This window comes from Chenopodium album, chromosome 4, assembly GCF_948465745.1.
Source record: "Chenopodium album chromosome 4, dcCheAlbu1.1, whole genome shotgun sequence".
NCBI classification, from domain to species: domain Eukaryota; kingdom Viridiplantae; phylum Streptophyta; class Magnoliopsida; order Caryophyllales; family Amaranthaceae; genus Chenopodium; species Chenopodium album.
Genome location: NC_137837.1, coordinates 2,984,536 through 3,008,388, shown reverse-complemented (window position 1 = coordinate 3,008,388; position 23,853 = coordinate 2,984,536). Strand labels below are relative to the sequence as shown.

General features: G+C 35.9%; 3 protein-coding genes across 4 annotated transcripts; all 3 read right to left on the bottom strand.

The window, feature by feature from the left end:
* Positions 1–620: 620 nt before the first annotated feature.
* On the bottom strand, positions 621–4,508 carry LOC145626329 (2-alkenal reductase (NADP(+)-dependent)-like). The gene is made up of 5 exons (XM_081678756.1): positions 4,070–4,508; positions 2,729–2,906; positions 2,341–2,507; positions 2,173–2,255; positions 621–1,215 (listed from the first exon to the last, which is right to left on the bottom strand). The coding sequence occupies exons 1-5, from the start codon at positions 4,286–4,288 to the stop codon at positions 837–839; spliced, it is 1,026 nt and encodes a 341-aa protein (XP_081534882.1). The 5' UTR covers positions 4,289–4,508; the 3' UTR covers positions 621–836.
* A 1,443-nt stretch (positions 4,509–5,951) lies between these two features.
* LOC145627115 (polygalacturonase-like) lies at positions 5,952–10,516 on the bottom strand. The gene is made up of 5 exons (XM_081679512.1): positions 10,493–10,516; positions 8,276–8,749; positions 7,180–7,469; positions 6,469–6,697; positions 5,952–6,334 (listed from the first exon to the last, which is right to left on the bottom strand). Exons 1-5 carry the CDS (start codon positions 10,514–10,516, stop codon positions 6,074–6,076), a joined length of 1,278 nt encoding a protein of 425 aa, XP_081535638.1. The 3' UTR covers positions 5,952–6,073.
* Positions 10,517–11,537: 1,021 nt separating this feature from the next.
* LOC145628539 (type II inositol polyphosphate 5-phosphatase 15-like) lies at positions 11,538–23,296 on the bottom strand. Of its 2 annotated transcripts, XM_081680863.1 has the most exons (11): positions 22,330–23,295; positions 20,172–20,424; positions 18,856–19,666; positions 18,534–18,658; positions 17,599–17,683; positions 17,138–17,300; positions 16,995–17,035; positions 16,624–16,891; positions 15,406–15,529; positions 14,942–15,302; positions 11,538–12,342 (listed from the first exon to the last, which is right to left on the bottom strand). In XM_081680863.1, exons 1-11 carry the CDS (start codon positions 23,153–23,155, stop codon positions 11,986–11,988), a joined length of 3,414 nt encoding a protein of 1,137 aa, XP_081536989.1. In that variant the 5' UTR covers positions 23,156–23,295; the 3' UTR covers positions 11,538–11,985. The 2 variants fall into 2 exon arrangements, with proteins under 2 accessions (XP_081536989.1, XP_081536988.1); XM_081680862.1 differs by having other exon boundaries at positions 16,995–17,300; positions 22,330–23,296.
* Positions 23,297–23,853: the final 557 nt, after the last annotated feature.

The following is a 23,853-nucleotide window of genomic DNA, read 5'->3' as shown; positions in this document are numbered from 1 at the left end:
TCTAGATGCTATACATATTCAACATTGAATTATTACTTTATGGTAACATTTTTAAGTGCAAATGAAAATCAGAAAATGTGTTTTGGAAGTTACAAAATATTTTGTCCATGATTTGTAAAACTTTCTGTTATGTGGAATATAAAAAGCCAAATTACAATAACTAATTAGACATTTAGACCCAACTAATTTCTGATTTTTTTTTTTTTTTTTTTTTTTTTTTTTTTTTTTTTTTGGGTGAAGAAGAGGGCATGGTTCTTAAGGAATTGTGCATGGACTTTTTCTTCTTTGTTTTTTACTAATTTTTGAGAAAAGTATGTTCTTGGTCAAAACCCAACAATAGTCAGGTATGACGGTCAAAACCCATTTTTCTGAACCTATGATAAGTTTAGAAGGGGGAAAGCCACCGGCAGGATTTGCAACAAGGAAAGTTGGCTTAAGCCATCCACAATACTTTGATGTTAGAATTAATAAAGCCTGTGTTTAATCGTGATCTAACCTGCTCCGATACCATGATAAGTTTAGAATACAAAATCGTCTAAAAGGCATTGGAAACCAGACTTTCTACACACCCAAAAGCCTTCTAATAGACTAATACTCCAATGTTAATATCACGCGTAATCTAATCAACCAAACTAATGATATATCAGTATATGCCATAAACGTATAGAAAATATACATTCATGTGCAAGATCTATCATTCCCTGATTGGGATTACTAGTAATGGACAAATTTGAAATTCTTTAACATCTGCAACAGGTAATGTGCCATTATGAGCAATGATTTACCTCAAATCAAACAACATAAGGAGCCTCGAGGATCAATTTGTGGTAATTGTATCAATTACGGGACACACAGACAACCTGCTTGCCCACATTTTTACCAGTAAAAAGCCCTGCAAGAGCAGCAGGAGCGCTTTCTAATCCTTCACTCATGTCTTCGATGTATACAATCTTCCCTTGCTTATAGTAAGCCCCTACATGCTCAACAAATTTAGGAAATATATGCAAGTAATCGCTCTGAATGAATCCTTGCATTCTGATCCGTCTGCTGATGAGTGTAAATAGGTTGTGGATCCCTTCCTCGCCACGATAGCTATGCTGAGAAACCATCCCACAAACAGCTATTCTACCATGAACTCTCATGTTGAGGAGCACAGCATCGAGCATGGCCCCACCGACATTCTCAAAGTATATGTCTATTCCTTCAGGAAAATATCTGTTTAGAATTGGCAGATAGATATGACATCATATTAGGATCATATTATAGGACGTTTGCAGTATCATCTGATAAAGTATTTTACATTTATATCAAAGAAATTCAACTTCTTTTTACTGACATTAATATGTGTGAGAACATACTAGGGACTGGCATGTCTAAATCATGTAGAAAATGAAGTAAATGCATCAAAAGCTACAAAGCCAGCCAGATTTCTAAGTTTCAGATGTCCTACGACCCAATGCTTAAACAATTTATAGGATCAAAGGGGGCTTATAATCATCCTAAGTTAGCGTCGAACATTAAGAATATATGCTATAACATGTACTGACATAATGAGCATATGCAAAAAGCATGGTCGGGAGGACTGAACTTATTCCATGACATTACCAAACAAAAACTACACAATCTGTTACATCCAGCAAAAGAGTAGCAAACATTAAGGATGTTGACAGTGATGTTTTTACTTGTTGGTCGAGTTCTTTTCACCTTTTTTCTTTTTGGTAGCTGAATTGTGAAAAGACTACCAATTGCTTTCAAGCTTTTAAAATATCCTACAAATAATTCCAGATGCTCCTAGCCCATGATGCTAGCGAAATAAATCTGTGATAGATAAGTTTGGCATCCCCTGATTTCGGTATTATAGCAAACAAGGAACTGAAGGTGGGCATTCTTTGCATTGTACTCATCAGCAGCATTGATAAAGGTAGTCTTTAATAGTTACAACCCCATTAGTAAAGACTATGTTAACACAAACACACACACACACACACACACACACACACACACACACACACACAATTCAAATAATACAGCTTATCTCCACCATTTCAGCAATAACACATCAAGATTGATATTTCTAAATAGCTTAGATCGTCTTGTCAAATGCCAAATGTAAGTGGAAATTATAGGCCATGCAGAAAAGTAACAAAGCAAAAGAACTAGTTTTCTACTTGCCTTTTAAGAGTTGCATCAAGGTCTTGTTCTTCTTTGTAGTTGAAAGCGTCATCAAATCCAAGTTTAGTTTTCAGTAAATCAATCTACCAAGCAGGGAACAAAGAATCAATCTACAGAACATGCATGCAAGAACTACAATATGCAGAACCGTCATAAAAAGAACATTACCTTTTCTTTTGTGCCTGCGCTGCCAACAACATAGCAACCATGTAATTTAGCAAGTTGACCAACGATCTGCCCAACAGCTCCAGAAGCTGCAGAGACGAAAACACGGTCCCCCTCTTTTGGCAAACAGACTTCATAAAAGCCTGCATAAGCAGTAAATCCTGGCATACCTGCATAAACAGATCAATCAAGCAAGAACACTTTGGCTTCAGAAGAAAACATTATAACAAGCCTCTAAATCATTTCTGAGAAGTAACTGATAATATGGAGCTACCAAGTTGCATAGTCACAGAGGGCTAATTGGCTCTAGGACTTACGTTGCAACTCCTCTAGCAATAAGTTGCTCTGAAAAAACAGGCATCAAAAAAGGAAAACAAGGTATGTTTCATACCTAGAAGACCGATATGATAAGAAAGAGGGATGTCATCTTGCTGAATCTTCCTCAGTTTCTTTGTATCCTCGATTAAGCTGTATTCCTCCCAGCCAGTCATTCCTGAAACAATATCTCCTGGATGGAAACTTGGATCATCTGAATCTATGACTCTGGAGACTCCAAATCCTTCAATAGGCTAGACAGCGATACATGCTAACATGGTTAGAGTTGTGCACGAAATTGGTGTCTGGTAAAATTAAAATATGCTTCAGGGCTCCATCCCCTCCTTTCCCCCGAGGGAGTAAGAAAGAAGATGGTCTAGGCAGAAATATCATATCATTTTCTCAAAAACATGCACATTAAGGCGAGAAGAATCATGCTCTGCCTATTGCCTCCACTTCTCAAGGAAGAAAAAAACACCAATATGTCAGCATTTTAACCCTTAGAAGTCTAAAAGGCTCAAATGGCAGTATAACAAAGACAATGAAGAACAGAAACTTAGGACCTGATCTAGCCACTATAGGCCTTTTACTATTATGGAGTACTCCAAGAGACCGATAATCTGATAAAACGGCCAGCTCCCTTCAAACATGTAACAAAACAAAAAATTCACTCAAGCATTCTATTAGCAGTACTAATTAAAACATTGAGTAGTTGCCTTGGCTAGTATTACACTCCTCACATTTCTACAAGGCAAATAACAAGGAAATTTTCGCTATATAATGTACACTGTTTCACAAAAATGATGAAGTACTAAATGTGACAATCCCAATACTAACAGTTTTGTCAATTTGTCATCATCTAATGTAGCTGTGCAAGGGTGCATCAGTTGATGCACCACAAATAGCAATGGTCAATCTTGGGTGAGATGATCCCAAATTAACTTGTAAATGTTTAAAGTCATCCCTAAAAAACATATTAGATTCACCAATCTCACACAATCTCATATAAAATTTTGGCAATTACCAATTTGAATTGGAAGCACTACAATCGCGTAGTTAACTTAAGGTCAAAGGTTTAAAATTTGACAGCATTACACTTCAAATCTTTTATGGTGTAGACAGAGTCACAAAAGACAAATAATGTACGTATTCCATCTCAGGTTTTGGGGTCACCCTTTAGCAACATATGCTCAACAACAAAACAACTTACTTCTTAAAGAATATTCAATACTCAATAGCACATCAATTTTCCCTTTTATTCATAAATCATAAATCTACTGCTCAACTAAATTTATTATCAAATATCAAAAGAAATTGAGCATAAACATTTAAACAATACAGAAAATCCAAAAAAAATGATTAAAATAAGAAATAATTACTGGGAAATTCAGTAAAATGAAAGCTTTAAATGATATACCTTGCCAGGAACAAAAGGTGGAATGTAAGAACCGTAATTTTCACGCATTCGACCTCTCATATAAGGATCACAGGACAAATAAAGGTTCTTAATAAGAATTGAATTAGACCCTTTTGAAATTTTGAGCTTAATTTTATTTCCCACATTTAATTCCATGTCTGATTCCAATGGAGCTCTATCAATGTACCCTTTCAGTATTATTTGCTTGTTTTTCCACATCTTCTTTTAACTCCATTTTTTATTTTTGATCAAAAGATTTGATTTTTGGGAAATTTCAAGTTTTTATTTTGGTTATTTTAAGTGAGGAAATTGTTGCCTGGGTTTGGTGGTTGGTAAGAGAAATTTTGCTAACGCAGGGCTTTGATTCACTGATGAATTGCAGGGGTTGGAGATTTCGAATCATCATGGTTGCATTAATTGACCATTATCCCACCCTTATTTCAATTGCAACATATGTCCTTTTCATTTAATTCGGAAATATATTTATAATAACTACCCCATACTAAATTTTCCAAGCCGTAACTTTTTGGTGCAACAGGCCACACCAAGCGATGCGGCAGAGGTTACTCGAGTTTTTTTGTTATGGGTTACTTGAGTTTTTGAGTTAGAGGTTACTTGAGTTATTTGGCCAGGTGTTGCTTGAGGTGTTCGGACAGGGATTCACTCGGTTAAGAGTTACTTAGTCAGGGGTTATTCGAGTTTCTCGGTCAAGGGTTACTCGAGTTTCTCGGTCAGGCCGCATACAAAAAACTGTGACTCGAGTAACTCCTGACCGAGAAACTAGAGTAACCCCTAACCGAAAAACTCAAGTAACCCCGGAAACTCGAATAACGTTAGACCGAGAAACTCAAGTAACCCAGGAAAACTCAAGTATCCTCTGATTGAGAAAATCAAGTAACCCCGAAAACTTAAGTAACCCCAGGGGTGGAATAGGGGGGGCTAGGGTAGGCCACGACCACCCCCTTGATTCTTTATAAAATTAAATTCTTACACAATATATTGATGTTTTGCAGTTAGCCTAATTGGTTTAGTTGAAATAACTAGGTGTTGTGTTTATATGTGCTTCCTTATGCACAATATTAACGATTAATATTAGGGCTAGGAGTTTGGGACCGTGGGTGGGAATGGTAATGAACCCACCTAATTTTGCCGGTAGGTTTTTTATGTCAGTTGAAGTAAAAGAAAAAACATAAACATATGAGGTCTTAATAATTGAAGGTATATATTGTCAATATTGATTTTACAAATTCTGTATTGACTACTTAATACTTATATATATTTAAATACGGAGTACTTCGTCTCATCGTATGTGTCAATTATAATGCGTTTGCTTCACTAGTTGTCACAACCAGCTTCACTTTATAATCTCTATTTTTTTTTTTTTTTTTTTTTTTTTTCTTTTTTTAACGGTTATAATCTCTACTTCATAAACAAAAAGCAGCCAAGTTTAGTTCAGAAGATAAGAGTATTAAAATGCACTACATTCTTAATCCTCATTGTTTACTTAATTTTTTTTTTTTTTTGAGGGCTCATTGTTTAGCTGCCACATCTCAAGGTTGAAACTAGTACATTAATGAGTACTTGATAATCACCCTAATCTACAAATTAGTTCTTAATTATTTCTTTAATGATATATCTACAAATTTTCCTAGATCTTTATTTATTTATTTTGGAAAAAATTTCCTAGATGGTATTAAGGCAATCTTAAGATTAGTTGCTAATGTATTCCAACTATGTACCTTCATTTTTAGGCTATACCGGTCTTGAGCCAGCCGGCCCAATGCTGTCAAATAGATCAGTTTTTTAGTCAATACCTGACCCACAACCATAATCAGAATTCGGATTTCTTTTTTTTAGATAGGTAAAAATTAGATTAAAGTAATTGAAAAAACACAGATTATATTGACATATATGTAAGATAAAATAGTATCGTAAACATTACACGCTTGTACATTTTTTTTATACACACTATATATACACACAAATCTTCAAAAAAAAAAAAAATCATTCAGACACGCGAATGACGTGGAATTCTTTATCTAAGTTTAAACAACTTTGGGGTTGAACCAAGCCTGAGATCTCTCCAACTGCATTTTTGCAGTACGATTGAGTTTTATTTTCATCGTAGTACTTGATGTCGATATTTTGGAGTTGAATTCCAGTGCATGGATTGGTAGCACTACAATCAAATTTTACTGCAACTTCAGTTAATGAAGTTCCTCGTATATTTTCATACTTCACATCACTTATTTGTACACCCGATTCCTGTTAGGTCATGTTAGAAGAATCGAGTTAGAAAAGTATAGAATGTTATGTTTATATGACCTCTAATTAGTTACGTCACATAAGTTGTTACCCTGAGTACAAATGTACAATAGTACATATATATATATACGTACCTGACCGGGACAATTTTTATTATGAGGACAATAATTTTGTTCGATGATAATAGGATTCCAAACATATCGCATGAGAACATCTTGAAAAACAACCCCTTGGACAAAGCCATTGCTAGGCCTTCCCCACGACTTAATTCTCACTCCGGTTAAGGAGTAAGAGATTACCGCTGTTTTCACCGTTACATTTTGTACCCCTTCTTCATCCATACTTTTTGCTAAGCTTCCAATGCTGCATAGATATTAGATTTTAGAAAATTATAATAATAATGATAACAATTTTTTTTTTTTTTAATTTTTTTTTTTTAAAAAAAAAAAAAAAAACTGTATAATTCATATTTCGTATATCAGCAATCTCCATGACAAGTTTCAGTATCGTAAAATCCACTATTTATTGCAGTATGTACTACGTAGTACCAAAGAAAATCAAAGTCAAACTTTTATTACTTAGACTTAAAAACACATTTTACATCTGTACTACACTAAAATGTTGAACAATGATTTGATTTTTACACTTTATTTTTTTGTTAATACAATAACAAACCTAAATTTCTTGTTACATGCATGCTTGACCAGTTAATTCTCTCTACTTATGTTAAATTATTTGTAGCTCGATATAAAGTCGATATAGACAAAATTTTACTTATTCGAATAGTAAACTTTTTTAATTATTGTAAGATAAAGGGTACGTAATAAGGACGAGTTGTTCCTTACCTAATACCATGACTAGGGCCACACGCGATTCGTTCAATCCACAAGTTTTTAGTTCCAGGTCCGATGGAGACACAATCATCTCCTGTTTTAACCTTGGTGTTCATGATGTTAACACCGGAAGATTCTTGGACGTGGATGCCATCGGTGTTAGGGCTATTTCCGGCTGCTCTAATTTTGACAGCTTCAATTAAAACGTCCTTACACACATTGATCACAATATGGTACAATTGGCTATTTAGTGAAGTAATTCCTTTGATCACTATGTTGTTGGAGCTGGTAAAGGTTAAAGTCTACAACCACAATAGAAATAAAATAATTAGAAGTTGACTAATGTTTGATTAAATTTAATTAATGTTAAGAACTTTATTTTGACAATCTGGTATGATCCCACTTTTATGCAATTCCATATTTCCATAGTAATAAATACATGCATCATTTAATTTGATAACCGCGCACTAATTACGCTAATGACAAAATGATTAGAACTACTTTGAATACTATGAAAATTTGACCTTTCAATTTTGATTATTCGTACATCTACCTTTGACTTTACATTTTAATTAGATATGTTCGGTAATTAGCTAATAGTTACCCACTTACCCTATAGTTGAATTGTAACTGTTTTAACTAGCTGGTTGTACGGATGTTTTGACTAATTATTTAAATCATCTATTTTACCAAATGTAACATAAAGAATCTTTATTGCAAGAATTGCTTCAATAACTGCTCTTACACAAACTAGAGTTGGGTTGAGCTACTTTTTCAAATTAACTTAGTGTACTCTAATAAGCTATTTAAATCATCTAACACCAAAAAAAAGTTGATTATATATATATGCTCAAATCATTTAACTGTTCTCAACTCTCATTAATATCTCGCTCTTTTACCCAATAAGATCGAGTGTTCGTTTGAGGTTAAAAACTTAAAATCACGTATTTGATTATTTCATATGAAAATTTTACATTTTAAAAATATTATATTTAATTAGTATATATCAATACAAATACAAAAAACAGTCAAATGAGAATATGCGATAGTAATATTAATGTTGCATGCTACAATTAAAAAAGAACGTAGGAAGTCTAAGCATACATACCGTTGAACCTCGAGGACACTTATTACCATTTTTGCCCTTCTTGCAATTCCACAAGGAGGTACCTTTGGCATCAAAGAAACCATGACCATCAATGGTTACACCACTAACCCTATCGAACCACACCCAACGATCCACACGACCGAGCACATGATAGTCAAGAGGCGCCACTATGGTTCCATCGATGTAGAAGGTTATATCATTGTTGTTACAATCACTACCTCGAAATTCGATAGGATGGAGCAAGTACCTCCCCTTAGGGACAGTAATCGAAGCCGAACCATTCGTTTTACAAGCGGCCTCCCATGCACTAAGGAAGGCCTTGCTCGTGTCAGTTAAACCATTTGGTTTAGCACCAAATTCTAGCACATCGTAGGCCTTTGTTTCAGCTGATATCGAAGATGGTAGGTTAATAAAAATCGTACAAAAAAAAACATCTAGTCGATATGTATTTGTTGAATTTGGCCATTTTATTGGCTAGGACAAAATTTAATCCGACTAGAAACCCTGTTAGATTTTAGGGTCTTGAACATAATTTTTCGAGACCTAGCTACTTGACCTGTCGATATAATAGGTATATATGTATGGCCTATTAATTACGAGACAAGGAGATATGGTTTGTCTTCTAAGGAAATGAGCTAGAAAAATGTTTGTTTTGTGGTATTTGAAGAAGATATTGAAGGCACCTTGTGTATATATATAGTTTTATGAAAGTTTGAGTATAAGTTGGTAATTAGTCACTAATCCCGGCGATTAAGGCCGGCATTGAACAGAAGGTAAACGTACACTATGAATATATGGGAGTGGTAATCAACAAGAAAACAACGCCAAACAAAGGCTAATAGATGGGATTGAGTCAAATATACGGCTTTGTACGGAAGTTAAACGTGCACTATGAATATGGTGGTAAAAGCATTGAAGAAAAGTAAGTATGTTTGTAATCTGAAACTTGAATACATGTCAAGTAGTATAATTATATAGTACGTACTTATTAAGCTGAATATATTGATTGCATGTAAATAAATGAAAGTTTTTATGTTTCTAGAAGATTGACCTTAGTGAAAGTGAAAGATGTTATGGACAAAAAATGGGAATTGGATGAAGTTAAGCTATCATGTCACCTGATTTTAAGGTTATATTTGTAAGCATGTCCTCTAGCTATTATATCGATGTATGAATGTTTTTTCAATTAAAAAAAAAAAGTACTATGTAGAATACAAATCTCAAGTGTGTAATAAAATAAACGGCGCTAGAGGAAGAGCCGATGTAACAAAAAATGGAAAATTGATTGACTTAATAAGTGAAAGTGCACCGCCACATATATTGTCTCCAGACAAAGGCCAATAAGTTTATTATAAGATCAAACTTTTGACCTAGACATCTTATCCGATTTTTTCCATTACTATTAGTTAACAACCTATCAAAGATGACAGCGCGCGCTACATAGTCAGGTAAGCCTTGGGATCAGACACAAGAGCATGATCGTTAATTCATCCTTTTACATTTGTACAAAAACACCCCCCCCCCCTCTTTTTATAGGGTAGTATATGATATGAGATCGACTTACAATAATATGAAAATCTACATAATCATAAATTAGCGAGTGTTGACTATGCCTCTCAATTAGCTTATTATTCTTGTTATAGAAAACCACAGGTTGAAGCAAAGCAATAAATTTGTATAGAAATACCGTACATATTGCTAGTCTGGTACTCCAGGATATATGAATGAAGATTAAGTAAAAGATTCAGCACACCAGAATAAAAGGCAAAAAAGACTTTAGACTTTCATTTTTCAAAGCAACGCAAAAAATGAAGGCAGATATATATGACTTCATATGAACTATTTGCACTTTCAGTTTTCTACTCAAAGCATAAAAAAATAAACCTCATTTTCAACTTTGATTGATTTGTTTTAATTTCTAGCCGCGAAACGGCGAAAACATAATATTAATCAATTAATTGTGAATTGCTTCATTTGTACATGGATTAATTTCTGGATTAAGGACTGTGAAAGCTGTAATAGGATCAATGTTGTACTATATGATTAAATGCATTCTAGTACATAATATGAATAAATGTTATTCAAGTTAATTAAAAGGCAGTTAATTAAAGCTGGGTTAGTTGAATATATATGCATTACAACTGAACAAGTCATTATTGCTACAAAAACAACTAGCTAAACATATACTTATTACTTCTAAATAATATTCCGTACTACATGCAGCAACCAATCTACTGCCATAGCTACCGGCTATTACAACAACTAATTAACCGTATACGCTCTTACTGATATATTAAGGGCCTGTTCTCATACGTTGAAATTCAGTTCAGTTCAGTTCAGCTCAGCTCAGTTCCTAATTTCCTTCTCTTATAAAATATTCAGTTCAGCTCAGCTCGGCTCGGCTCAGCCAATGAGAACAAGCCCTAAGAGTTCACGGTCACAAATCACTATTTATAAACTAGCTTGGATTTTAGTCATAATATTTCCCAATACAATGCATTGTGTATATTCCTTCTTATTTCCTCAACTAATGCAATATATTTTTAGCTTTTATCCTAAGTTCTCAATGATTATGTGTTGATTGTACTCTTAAATCATTACTTAAATAGGAGTATTACTTAAATAGTGTGTAGATATTTACTTTATTGGTTGATTATCCATTAGCATTTTTTGTTTGATACTCCATGGAATTTCAAATGGAGTATTCTTATTTTGATTTTATTTTTATATTATAAATTTCAACATATGAAATTTATAATTTAAAATCACCATTTTAATAGAATGTCAAGAGTTGAAGTGAGCCAAAAATGTGCCACGTTATCTATTCTCACAATAGAATTGCATTTCATGTCATAATTAACCAAAAATGCATTTAAAGAGGTTTAAACACTAGACATCTAGACCTCCTTTAATAAAGACAAACTTTATTACCATCTTAACTACACAAATAATTCATGTTTATTAAATCTACAAAAATAAATAAATACATGCATATTATTTTATTGTTGTCATGGTATTATGATTTAATGACAAATAAAAAAACAACAAACTAATAAGTCTTTCAAGCTCTCCGATGCATTGCCCGGGTCAAACACTAGTTTGTTCTATAAATCACAATTTATGGTCAAAACTCAAAAGGAATATGTGAACTGTAGAAAAGTCAAAAACACTAAACAATTGCAATATCTATGGAACAAAGTGAATAAAAACACACAAAACCACAGAAAATAAAATTAAAAAAAAAAAATCATAAAATGAGTGATAAAAGGGAAAAAAAAAAGTCCCACACTCCCACTGTATACATGGGTTTTAATGAATTCAACTTCTCAATTTCAAAATTCTTAAATGAGCACATTCCACCCCTATATTTCCTTAAGGGGTTGAGACATTCAACTCTATACATGCCTTCTGTACACATACAACAAATTTCTGCGTTGACGCAGAAATTTTTTATAAATCAACTCTACAGTGATCAGCAAATGAATGTAATGCAAATCAGCACCATTTAGAGGTTCTATTTACAATGATGATTATGGTTTGCCTAAAACTCAGCAAAACGACCAGTTAGGCACAGCAACAAAAGTACACTTACATAGTTACATGCACTTAACCTCACAGTTGCCTGGAAAGATTGATAATCCTCAGTACAAGCACTTTCCGGAGGTGAAGTGAAAAGTGACAGTCACAAAGAAATTTTTTAATGACCAGTGTTAAGGAGAGCGAAGCTTACGCAGTTTGTCAAAAACGTCAAGTGAAGTGTTGAGGTTTTGGATGTTTGACCTCTGCAGGAGATTCGACTGGACTTTATTCTCGTTCCTCGTTTTAGCCATGGATCTTTTCCCCTTGGCTAAGCAGCAGTAACGAACACGTATGCGGTGGTTACCAATCTCAGTGCAGCAACTTCCATGAACCCTTACGACCATAATGACTTCCTTGTCCCTGGCATCTTCACACCAACTATTCTGGGGAACGCCATCAACAAACTCTTCTAGGGTTTGGAACTCCTCATGATTAACTTCGACCTCCAGTGTACGATCAGGTTCGATCACACCTTTTGCAGGAGTTACCTGAAGAAAAATCATGTACCCTCAATTTACACTCCAAGATATAGTAGTGATATAACACACACACACACACACACACACACACACACACAAAAAAAAAAAAAACTGCTCTGTGTTTTCCTTTTATGAAGTACTCAGTTAAAAATTCAGGTGCAGCCATCAAAACCAATTGTTATACTAGTTAATCTATTAATTTGTTTTGATAAAAAAAGCAACTCCACTTTCTCTTCTTTTATCTTATGTTCCATGATTGAAGATAGACCACAAGGTCTATAATTAATATTCTAATAAAAGAAACAAAAAGCAAGGGAAGATGTAGAAAAATTTATAATGGAAGAGGCTATCGTCCAAACAGAAATAGAAAAAAAAAGGTTCTTTTAATTATCACATCACTTTGATAATTAAAGGATCAAACAGAGGAACTAAAGGAAATAAAAGTATTGCTACAAAAGTCAAAGAAGGATAATCAAGCCTTTAATGCTCAATTTCAAACTAGCTAAGAAATTCTACTGAAAAGGTGAAAATGCCCATTGAACATATGATGATCACAAGAATCTACAGGAAAAAAATATATAGATTCCATGAAAAGGCAAGGACGCACACAGCTTGAATCTTACTCCTGCCTCACTTTGGTAGGTGTGACAATGAGTTCAATAAGTTAGACATATATTGAGGGTTATACAATGGGTATAATAAGCTAGATATCTATTGTCTTAGGGAGCTACCAACACCCTGCTAATTGATTTCTTGTCACTTAAACACTTGCTTTAAAAGCTTGGCTTTCTAGGGATAGAAAATATATCTCATAAAAACTACAAATATAGCACTCTTCCTTAACATATTACCAACTGCACAACGAATCTAACGCAAATGGCACAGCCCATATCAAAATTGTGTCTGACAATAAAGAGAGACAAGTAGTCAGCACCACGTTCTCCCTCCATTGCAAAGAAGAAAAGGATTATGTAAGGCTCATATATTCTCTAACACTATATATCAATAGGTAAGAACACAAAATGTATAAAATTAATATATAAATAAGTAAATAAATAAAAAGGAGCTGAAGTTACGTTAAGAAAAATATTTTAATGAGCAAATACAGTGAGTGCAGTAACAGAGGACAAGTTGTCCTCATGAATCATGACAACAAAAAAAGATTATATGTTAGCTCAATTCCATAGAATATCCCCCACACAGCCATTCTTAAATTCCCCAGCTGCCTTAGTCCACAAAGAATATGTACAATTTATGTTATACTATCCCACAACAAATCAGTTATCAAAGTAATTTCCTTTGAGATTCACTTAATACATTTGAACTACAAACACCACAAAATTTCCATCAAAGCAGTTCAACATATCTTCTCCTTTGCCCTTCCAAAGCCCACAAAACAGACTTACAACAGATCCAAAACAGTATGTGGGATAACTAGATACTCTCTATCCACAGAAAAAATCATCCAAATATTGCTAGTCAACTTACAGTGAAACAAGACGTGTGAGCAGGTCCCGGTATAAGCACAACCCCAAGGTCCACCAAAATGCTCTCACCTTAAGAGGAACTTTGGCCTTCCGACAAATCTATGGACCAGGAAGGGGGGGGGGGGGGGGGGGGTTATCTTACTGACATATAAAGAGGCTGACCAATAAAGACTTGCAAGAAATTGGTGCCAGTGTTGTGTCCCACAGACACTTCCTATAATATTCTACGTCCGATAATCGAGGTGACAACCTCAAACATCAGTGAGCTCATCTCTTTCCCTATCACTAGAATGTCTCTATAAACAAAGATCAGTGTGTTTCAATTGAAGGAAATGAAGGATTGAAGTATCATTCATTTTCTTTCATTTGGATACCAAATGAGGATGGAAGGGGATTGGAGTGGAGAGAATGCAGGGATTCAGGGATTAAATTGTGAGAAATTGTTATCTCCAACAATGGAGAGATTTGGAAGGAAAAATCATCATTCTTCCCCGCCCCCCCCCCCCCCCCCCCTTCCCCTTTCTTAATCCAAACACACTTCTATTTTCCTATCACAAGGATGTCTCTGTAAACGAAGGTCTCTAACATTGCTAGCATAGAAAGCGGGATAGGAGCTTCATGATGTTCCTAACATTACAGTTCAGTACATATTTTGACAACTTAATGGTTTAAGTTAATGAGATTTGACCATCAAGTCAAACGTGGCTGATTATTTTGAGGTGGACTAGTAGATCTCAAATTATCATAGCTAGGCCATCCATCACCTGGAATCCAACAGACTGCCATCAGCCAAAAATGGACAAAAGGTGGATCACTTGTCAAGGTATGAGTCAGAAACTAGAGCCTGGATCAGGGTTCTCTCCCACTCCCCACCCCAGGATTATTGAGTTCCAAATAGACTGCAGGAGCACCCTCTCAATCTTTGCAAGTCACTAATTCCAGTAAATAATGCAAAAGACTACAGAGTACCATCAGATGCATAATTTGCTTCAGAGTTCATAAACCCATTAAGTATAGATAGACCAACGATTCCTCAATTCATTTACATGTAGTACTGTCAATTACTAGTCACAAAAAACAGATAAAATGATGGATATGCTAAGATAACAAAGATGAAGTACCTGAAGCCAGCGAGGGAAGCCAAAAGCACCTCTTGGACTGTGATTAGATGCTACTCCATCATCGTTGATGATAGACTCCCCAAGACATACTATTGTAAACATAGCTTTATCAACTGTACTTTTATTTGTAATCCGCAAAAGTGAAGTGCCATCATCTTGAAAAATTATGTTGTTTGTACTGACAATAATTTCAGGAACTCTGCATAGTTCTTGAAGTAGAGAGCGGACTTTTGAGTTTGATTCAATAATTTCACAGTACTCTTGTCTCCTCACTGACTCATCAACGCGAGCAATATCCAAATTAAATTTGCAGCGTACAGGCTTGTGATCACTGTCAGTCACATCCATGCAAGCCTCATACCTAACAATTGAAGTAGTTAGAATTTAAAGAAAAAACATACGAAAGTGTGAAGACAAATAAACCTCCACAAAGACATCTATAAAATGTAAATGTGGAAACTTACTCTAAAACCGAGCAGACAACTGGACAGTCAAGACTACACTCTGAAGCTGAGGTAGTGCGGCTATCCCGATATAAGATCCTGTCACACCAAGCAGGAATACGCTTCTTTTCACCAGCATCATAGCCTAAACCATAAAATAACAAAAACTTAACATTCAACTGACAGACAAAGAAATAATTTGATAAAAGGACAAGAACAGCATGTACACGTACACCACCTAACTTAAATTATGCAAATGGCATATACCAACGTGCAGTTTAAAAGCACCAACGAGGGAACAAGTACTGCAACGGTGCTAGGGGTCGTTTGGTTGGATTATTGGGAATGGGTTGGGATGGAGTTGGAATCCATTCCACCTAGTTTTTTGTTTAGTTGAGTTTTTTAGTAATGGTATCTCGTACCCAAGGGGTTCAAACTCCCATACCCACCTCACCCCCTAACATTCACAATCCATTCTATTAATGAAGTATGGAATCCATTCCAACAATAAAGCCAGACACCCCCTAAAGTTTACATTTCTCTCTCTCTCTCTCTCTATCTCTCTTCCAGTCAAATTTGTTCAGTTTTTTCTACTTTTTATCTTCTGTCGGCAATCCCCCATCCACTTCACTTCCTCCGTTTTTTAATTATTACACCATATAGGTTGGACACAATAATTTTGATAGAGGGAGATAGGAAAAGAGAGAAAGGTTAAATATAAAATTGTCCATGTGACGTAAACACAAAATAAAGAATAAGTGTGAAAAAGTAAGGGTATGTTAGGTATTTATTTGCAGTGTGAACATATATATTTTTTGTCCTAAAAGGCTAAAATGGAAATGTGCAATATTTGTGATACTTTTTTAGAAGGCAAGTAGTGCAATATTAAAAGTACGGAGGAAGTATTAAAAAAACCCGAAAATAACAATAATACTCCTAGTAAGTGGGAGCTACTCCCCTACCGGGCATCAATTTAGAACGAGTAGTGATACGGACTAACTTTTTACACAAAATCTATTGTGCTATTCTACACTTTAAATTGTTACTGATAATAAAAGCTAAATTAATCATAAACAGGAGAAAGAAAACAAAGCAAAACATTCAATAAATACTTGAGCTTAACAAGCCATAACAGCTACAATTTTTGAGAAGTAGAACAATTGAAAAATGAAATAAATTTGTCTAAAAAAAAAGAAAAATAAAATAAACAACATAAAAAAATGCAATTACAAGCAATACCTGCTAAACCAGGCTGATGCCTTTCAAACTTATATGTTGGAGGAAACCTAACAATGGCTTCACGCATGCCTTGAAATACTCTTCCAGCCTCCATCTCTGCTCGAAGTTGATCCCTCTCTCTGAGCCAGTCAAAGCATCTTTGAGAGATAAAATCTCTGGCCTCATCATAAGATATACCATCAAGGCGATAATTAAAATCTCCAAGAAAAATGACCAAGTCTGCTTCTGATAAATCAGGCATTACTTCAACTGAGCGATATCCCACACCCTGTAAAAAGAAACACCCAAAGTTGTGGGAGCATTTTAACACCCTGCATATTGATAAACAAACCAGGCATCCACATAGCAGATTCACGGCAGTATTTACTTACACTAGTGCTGCGAAGCATTTGAACGGTAGATGAGACGCCAACTGCAAGACAAAGGGCCAATGACAAGCCAGAACGATAAACAAAGCATGAAAAATATATGAAGCAGGCAACCGAGCAAGACAATAGAAGATATGGCATAATACCGGCAGCGCCATTGTTATTAGACGGCCGATTGAAGACCATTGATCGATACACATGATCAAAGTCAGCATTTCTACGGTTGACTGCTTCCAAATGTGCAGCAAAGTGACAGTTGACAAAACACATTGTTCGTTCATAGATTCTCATTCGTAATGCAACTGCCCCCTGAAACAAAACCCTAAGTACAGATCAGGCATCAAAAATGATATATAAAGAACATTGGGCTTCTTTTGTGCTTAAGAGTTGAATCTTTATAGAATAATAAGCACAATACTTTTATGTAATAGTGTAAAATAGAAATTGGGTCAATACTCAGGCAGGATCCCATAGAAGGTTGATTGTTGTATATTGTTTACAGAGTGCATTTTTGTCATTTTCAATTACGATAGAATACATTATACAAGAATTAAAGCAAGCTAATAAGTGGCATTTTCTGGCTTGTTGCCAATAATTGAAGGCATACCTTATTACCAATTGCACGTCCAAAGCCACATGGTACAGCAGCGGCATCAACATCCCCAACATGAGCTTCAAGGTTCTTTCTCACCCTTAAGCATATACAATATAACTTGTCAACATAATAAGCAGGAAAAAAGGTTTACTGGAAGGATTCGCATATAAAAAAAAATTAGAAATTCTGCAGTCATAAAATACAGGCATGGGCCCAATGGAGACCACAAAACCAACTGAAATAAAATTAGGATTAAAAAGCTATAATAAATCATGAATTGCAGAATCCTTAATGCCTAGGTCATAGACTCATAGCAATGAGTGATTCATGTGCCTGAAAAAAGTTGTGGAAGAGTCACAAACTCATAATTAGAACCATTAACAACTCAGAGGCCCCAGGCAGCAATTATTAGTTGATGCTATAAAACCTATTAGCGAGGTTTCCAAAATGCAACATGAATTTTCTACTATCACACAATCAAAAGAACTCCACATTGGCTAAAGAAGAAAATAGGAGCATGCACATAAATTTTTCAACAATAATTGTGTCACGACTAGAGAAGCAAAACTAGTAACTATAAGTCTATAGCATATCAGTAAAATAGTAAATGATGATTACAATTTCCACATTAAGCCTCTTTTTTTTCTTTTTTTATTTATTTTTTTTCGCAAGGGATCAGACTGCCACAGAAGCTTTCATTTGTTTGCTCACCCTTCTGACTTGGGATCAACTATACCAAGATGCCAGAACTGAGAAACAGCATCCATAAAAAATCATCAAGAGGTTTGAAAAACATAATTAAAAGCAATCCCACCAAAAACTTCTTCCTCCCCTTACCTTCATATACAGAATCGATAACTTAAAAAATAATTTAACATTTAATAAGCCAGCAACAATATATATTTTAATATCAAAATCTGTTGTTCATTTGCTGTAAGAGTACTCACCAAACAGCAATGAGCAAACCTGCCAGCTGCCGTGAACCAACACGCTCAAAAGTGGAACCTTCATCCAAAAGATTCCCTATTGTGTCAAGCCACCATTGCCCAACAGCACTACCCTCCAAACCAACCTACAGTAAAGGAAGATTGTCAATCCTAAAAGATCGAATGTAGCCACTTCAACAAAAAGTTCATGTATGAGAGGAAAACACACACGCACATGCCACGCATATTAGACTAGCAAAGAGTTCATGTATCACAATATAATTGGTTTCAATAGGTGAAACAAACAGAGATGAGGCAAGTGAGTTAAGGTACAAGGTATTACGGTTTCTTTTGCAGCAGACATTGCGAGAACACCAGCACCCATTTCTAGTTCTTGGAAGCCAACAACAACAACATCAGTTTCAGATGATGCAGAGCCAAGCCAAGAAATGAGTGAATCATAAGATGCCCTTCCTTGTGCAACATTCCAAGTTCCAGCCAAAACCTTCAAATTCTCCAGCCTTGTGTACAGAAATTCTTTGCCACTTAATTCTGCACGAATCAGGTTGTCAATAGGCCCTGGAGATGTTATGTTCCATCCTCTTATGCCACCATGGCCCGCTAAAGTAAAAATATAAGCAGACCCAACACCCAATTTGATAATAGGACTACTATGAGCAACCCAGCTCCCAAGCAGATTCCCATCAAGATCTACCACCTGCACAAGCCCACTTGAATAACCAACCCAAACCTTGGACCCATATGTACAAAGACACAGAACACCAAAAGGATGATACTGGAACTCCTGGAGACGATTGCCATTTCCATCCCACTGCACAAGAAGGCCACTACTGCACCCGGACCAAATCATTCCATCTATTGTAACAATCATTGCTTCAGTTCGCCGGTTATCATCTCCCACCGCCCCCTTGACTGCAGCTCGACGAACAGCATCAGCAGCTCCAAGAATGGCATTACGTGAGCGCTGCAAGAAACCAAATGAACCTTGAGGCTTTTCCTTCTTTAAAGCAGCTACATATCTCATCTTCATCTCATCTTCCGTTGTCAAATCTTGCAATGAAGCATTGTCCAGCCAGCTCTCCACCTGGCCATCAGTATTGAAGACTTTCAATAACTCTCGGGTACGGGCATCCCTGTTCAGATTCAAGAAAGGAAATACAAAGCCTAATTATTATGCAATGCAACAAACTTGAACAACCAAATTTTGCAATATGAATCACAATACATGCTTGCAATGCGATTGGAATAATAGCAGTGTCATTTTAGTACGAATGCCATATAACTTCTACTCTACAACTCTACGTTACCTCAGGTTAACTTCTCCATACTAGTGTTGGATATGGGCATTTTTCCATCAGATTGACACCTTATGATAAAATGTGCAATTTTTTGGGTTTATATGAAATGTAATGTGTCCTTGTCCAATATTTGACACGGGATTTAGGTGAAGAGAATATGAAACCTAGTTAGTCGATAGTTGAAAAAACTGGTCTAATACGAAGGTGTAACGGAAGGAAATATGCTGAAGTCTGCTGATACAATTTGAGATTAGGTTTTGGTGTTCTTTCCATGAATGTTTACAAGGCTTTACAAAAAAAAAAAAAAAAAAAAAACACAACATCCAGGGGGACGACATACCATAATGCAAATGAGAAAACTCCAGCACTCCAAACCTTCGCTGTGGAATGATCAGATACCAAATACTTCACATCTGACACAAACATGTAGCATACACCATTTAAAGTGACTTGGCTCTTCAGATCAACATAAGATCTCTCAGCCTCCAAGATAGCCATGTGTCTTTCCTCGGCTTTTAGGGAAAGGGCCTTCACAATAGCTTCCCATGGCCAGATCCTAATAATGCCATTCTCAGAACCAGACCAGAGATCACCTGAAAATAAGGTCAGATAATAAATATGAAAAGGTAATTAACCAATATGCAGAGTAAGGACAGGGGATAACACCAGACCGCCAGTAAAGAAACAATAAATACTTGAAATAAAATGGATGATTCAGGTCTGAGAAAAAGAAAAAGGTAGTTATTTTTGCAGTGTCACTTAGGATACAGTCATGGAAGCCTGCGCCCTGCATGATCAATATGAGAACAGACTCAACAGAGATCACTTCTCCTTCTCCACATAGAAAGCTAATGCAGCATTAATTATTTTATTATTAACTTTATTTTTTTTTTCAGTTTGCCCCACCCGGTTCACCTTAGCTCCGACTACATACGGATCGGACCCAGGTTGCACACCTGACTTAAGGTGGGTGAGTCTCCCAACAAGAGTTTTTCACTATTTTGCATTCGGTGAGGCTCGAACTCGAAACCTCCCTTAAGTGACATCAAGTTGCTTACCACTCGAGTCAACTCTTGTTAATCAAATTGGTGTTTAGATAGCCACATAGGCGAGTGATGAGAATCGATTCTAGGATCTCCTAAAACCAGAAGAGAAGATAAGCTCTAACCACTTGAGCTATTATAAACTTTATATTAGTTAACAAAATTCTCTACAATTTAGTTGGATCATATAAATTAATTTAAGATTAAGTTGCTCAAAATTATTCATATAAAACGTCAGCTAGCACCTCATTTTCTTCTTAATAAACAACTATTCATATAGTCCATAAACCATATTATTACGGAGTAACTATAATCATTCTCCAACCCAGTTTTGATGGAAAGCAATTTACAATTCAGATTTATGGATACAGAGTTCGCTCAGATGGTCACTGAACAAATTCTACTAACACTATTTTGTTTCAGAGTCCTATTAGGCATTTTTCTTGATCAATGTCCATGGATGATGACGGAATTATAATGAGAAGCAAAACATATATACTGGACAATCTATTAAACTAAAAAGGATGACTGTTCGGCTATTATCTGAATCAGAGTGGGTTTTTTTAATTTTAGCGTACAAAGGTGCTTATACATCAAAATTAATTGTATAACTGTACCAAATAATCTTATGCTTTGTTTATCAGTAGAACCAAATTCCTAGACAGTTTGAAATTTTAAATATCACTTCAGTAGTTCAGTCACACTCTATAGTATATGAAACTAGAACATTTCAAACACCAAGACTACTCAGATTTTTCAGAGCTGTAAAATGACTGAATATGATGACTTGCAAGAATACTTAAAAGCCATTATGAGCTTCAAGAGACATATGAGTATAGCTAATAGAAACTCAAAACTACCAAGAAATTCCCAACAAAGGCAATTAAAACCAGTAATACCCCTTTAACAGCATTCAAATTCAACTTCCCAGAATCTATTACAACCAAAAGTTGAGTTCTATAACACTGTTCTCTCGCCCTGATAAGAATAAGATCTAGGTCTCATAAGCTCAGATTAGAGCTTGTTTATATTTCAATCGAGCCTTTTGAGTTCCAAGTCTTTCCAACAAACATAGTTTAAAAGGTTCACAAGTTCATTTCATAACTAAAAAAGGTTAAAACAAAAACAATTCAGACTAATAACTTCAGGATGAAAATATAAAGGCACCCATAATATAAATCCCACAAGTTTGAAAGATTTGCATTTGCAAGGAAATCTTACTAAATACCTAAACATTCCAACATTTTCAATCATCAATCAACTTAACATAAACACATTGCGATTATAAAAGAACGGAGGACATACATGTACAATCAATAAATCCATCTCAAGTCAACTAAGTTCAAGACACTAAACAAACTCAATACACAAAATTATCCATCAAACAAAAACAAACACAAACATATACTAGTATAATTATACTAATAAACATCAAATTATCAAACCCCAACTCACCATATGATGTCATAACCATGGAAAGCACAGGCCCTCTATGAGCTTGCCATGACAAACACTCCTTAAATCCATTCTTTCTACCATCATCCATTTTCCACCCACAAATCCTTCCATCCTTATGTCCACTCCACACCACTCTCTGCCCCTCATCCCCTACCATACACACCACCTCCGACGCCACCTCGGCCGACTCCCGAAACCTCGCAGTCATCTCATCCCCCGGCCTCGCCTCGCCGGTACACTCACAACAGCCAGCTTCACACTCACAAACACCACCACCACCATCATCATCATCATGAGACAAAAAAATATCAGAAAACTCCCAACACCTCACTCTACTCTCTCCTCCACTCCATAATTGCTTATCAGTACACACAATCGTCCTCAATCCACGCCCTACTTGAGTCTCTCTCCTCGGATGCGGTCTAACCTCAACACACGGTGGTCGGTCCGGTCGAACCGCCGACCTAATCGGCAACCGGAAAATCCCGGCACCACCGCCGGAACCAACAAACTCCGGCAACGGCGAATTACTACCGGCGACAACAACACCACCATTGATGGAACTGTTACTGTTAACCTTAGAGAGCTTGCGATCGAGAAATTGAATCATGTAATCGAGCTTTTTACTAGCGGTTTTGACGACGCCATTGGAGGAAGTGGAATTAGGGTTTTGGTGATTGATGGAAGCAGAAGAAGGGGAGAAATCTTCGTCGGAGGAAGAAGAAGAACCAAATCGATCGAAGATTTTGGGAGTTCGAGGGAATGAAGAAGTGGAAGGGAGTAAGTCGGTGGTATTATCATCTTCTTCGAGGTGGTCATCCATGGCTGAAAATGGCGGATTAATGGAGGAAAAATGGTGGGAATGTAGGAGAGAGAAAATTGGAATTGGGGAAGAGAGAGAAAATTTGGAGTGAGAAGAAAGGGTAGTTTGGCTGGCTGTTAGAGGACAACTGTGATGTATTAAGATGAGAGAAGAGTGGAAGACGTGGTGAATTGAAATAGTAGAATAGTAAAGAGGTTAGTGCCTAATTAATGTACTTAAGAGGTGATTTGAATTCGGATTTGTCACTTTGGGGTGGGGGGGAGGTCACTTAAGGTGGTGAATGGCTTCGGATTAGGTCGGCAGGCGGACCGATAGTATGGTCACTTGGGAGGAGAAATATAAGGTGGTGAATGGCATCGGGTTATGTCGGGCCATTAGGTGGGATGGACCAGAGGGTACGTCCTGATATCAAAAAAAATTAAAACATGGCGCAATAGCATAACACGTTGTTGCAAGTACAGCTTGATGGCAAGTTGTAGACTTGTAGGTAGTGTCTAAGCTGGTCTTTTGAGCAATACAATGCGTAATGAATTGGATCAAGCTAAAGTCGTAGATTAGGTTTGAATCGTATGTCAAGCACAAGGCAACACAATATATAATTTTTTTAATTTTTTAAGGAAGATATAAATTATTTTATTGTATGTACTATAATGCATATAGTACATGGTATTATGAATTTGTGATGGGGCACAAATAGC

Excerpts from the sequence above, each read along its gene's own strand:
- LOC145626329 (XM_081678756.1), bottom strand. The coding sequence starts at position 4,288 with ATGTGGAAAAACAAGCAAATAATACTGAAAGGGTACATTGATAGAGCT. Across the intron at positions 2,907-4,069 it reads CACCTTTTGTTCCTGGCAAG|CCTATTGAAGGATTTGGAGT; the intron begins GTATATCATTTA and ends ATCGCTGTCTAG. Across the intron at positions 2,508-2,728 it reads TTATCATATCGGTCTTCTAG|GTATGCCAGGATTTACTGCT; the intron begins GTATGAAACATA and ends CTGTTTATGCAG.
- LOC145627115 (XM_081679512.1), bottom strand. The coding sequence starts at position 10,516 with ATGGCAGTAGATTGGTTGCTGCAT. Across the intron at positions 7,470-8,275 it reads AGTGTCCTCGAGGTTCAACG|ACTTTAACCTTTACCAGCTC; the intron begins GTATGTATGCTT and ends TTGTGGTTGTAG. Across the intron at positions 6,335-6,468 it reads ATAAAAATTGTCCCGGTCAG|GAATCGGGTGTACAAATAAG; the intron begins GTACGTATATAT and ends ATGACCTAACAG.
- LOC145628539 (XM_081680862.1), bottom strand. The coding sequence starts at position 23,155 with ATGGATGACCACCTCGAAGAAGATGATAATACCACCGACTTACTCCCT. Across the intron at positions 17,301-17,598 it reads GACGTGCAATTGGTAATAAG|GGGGCAGTTGCATTACGAAT; the intron begins GTATGCCTTCAA and ends GTTTTGTTTCAG. Across the intron at positions 12,343-14,941 it reads GCTTCCCTCGCTGGCTTCAG|GTAACTCCTGCAAAAGGTGT; the intron begins GTACTTCATCTT and ends ATTTTTCTTCAG.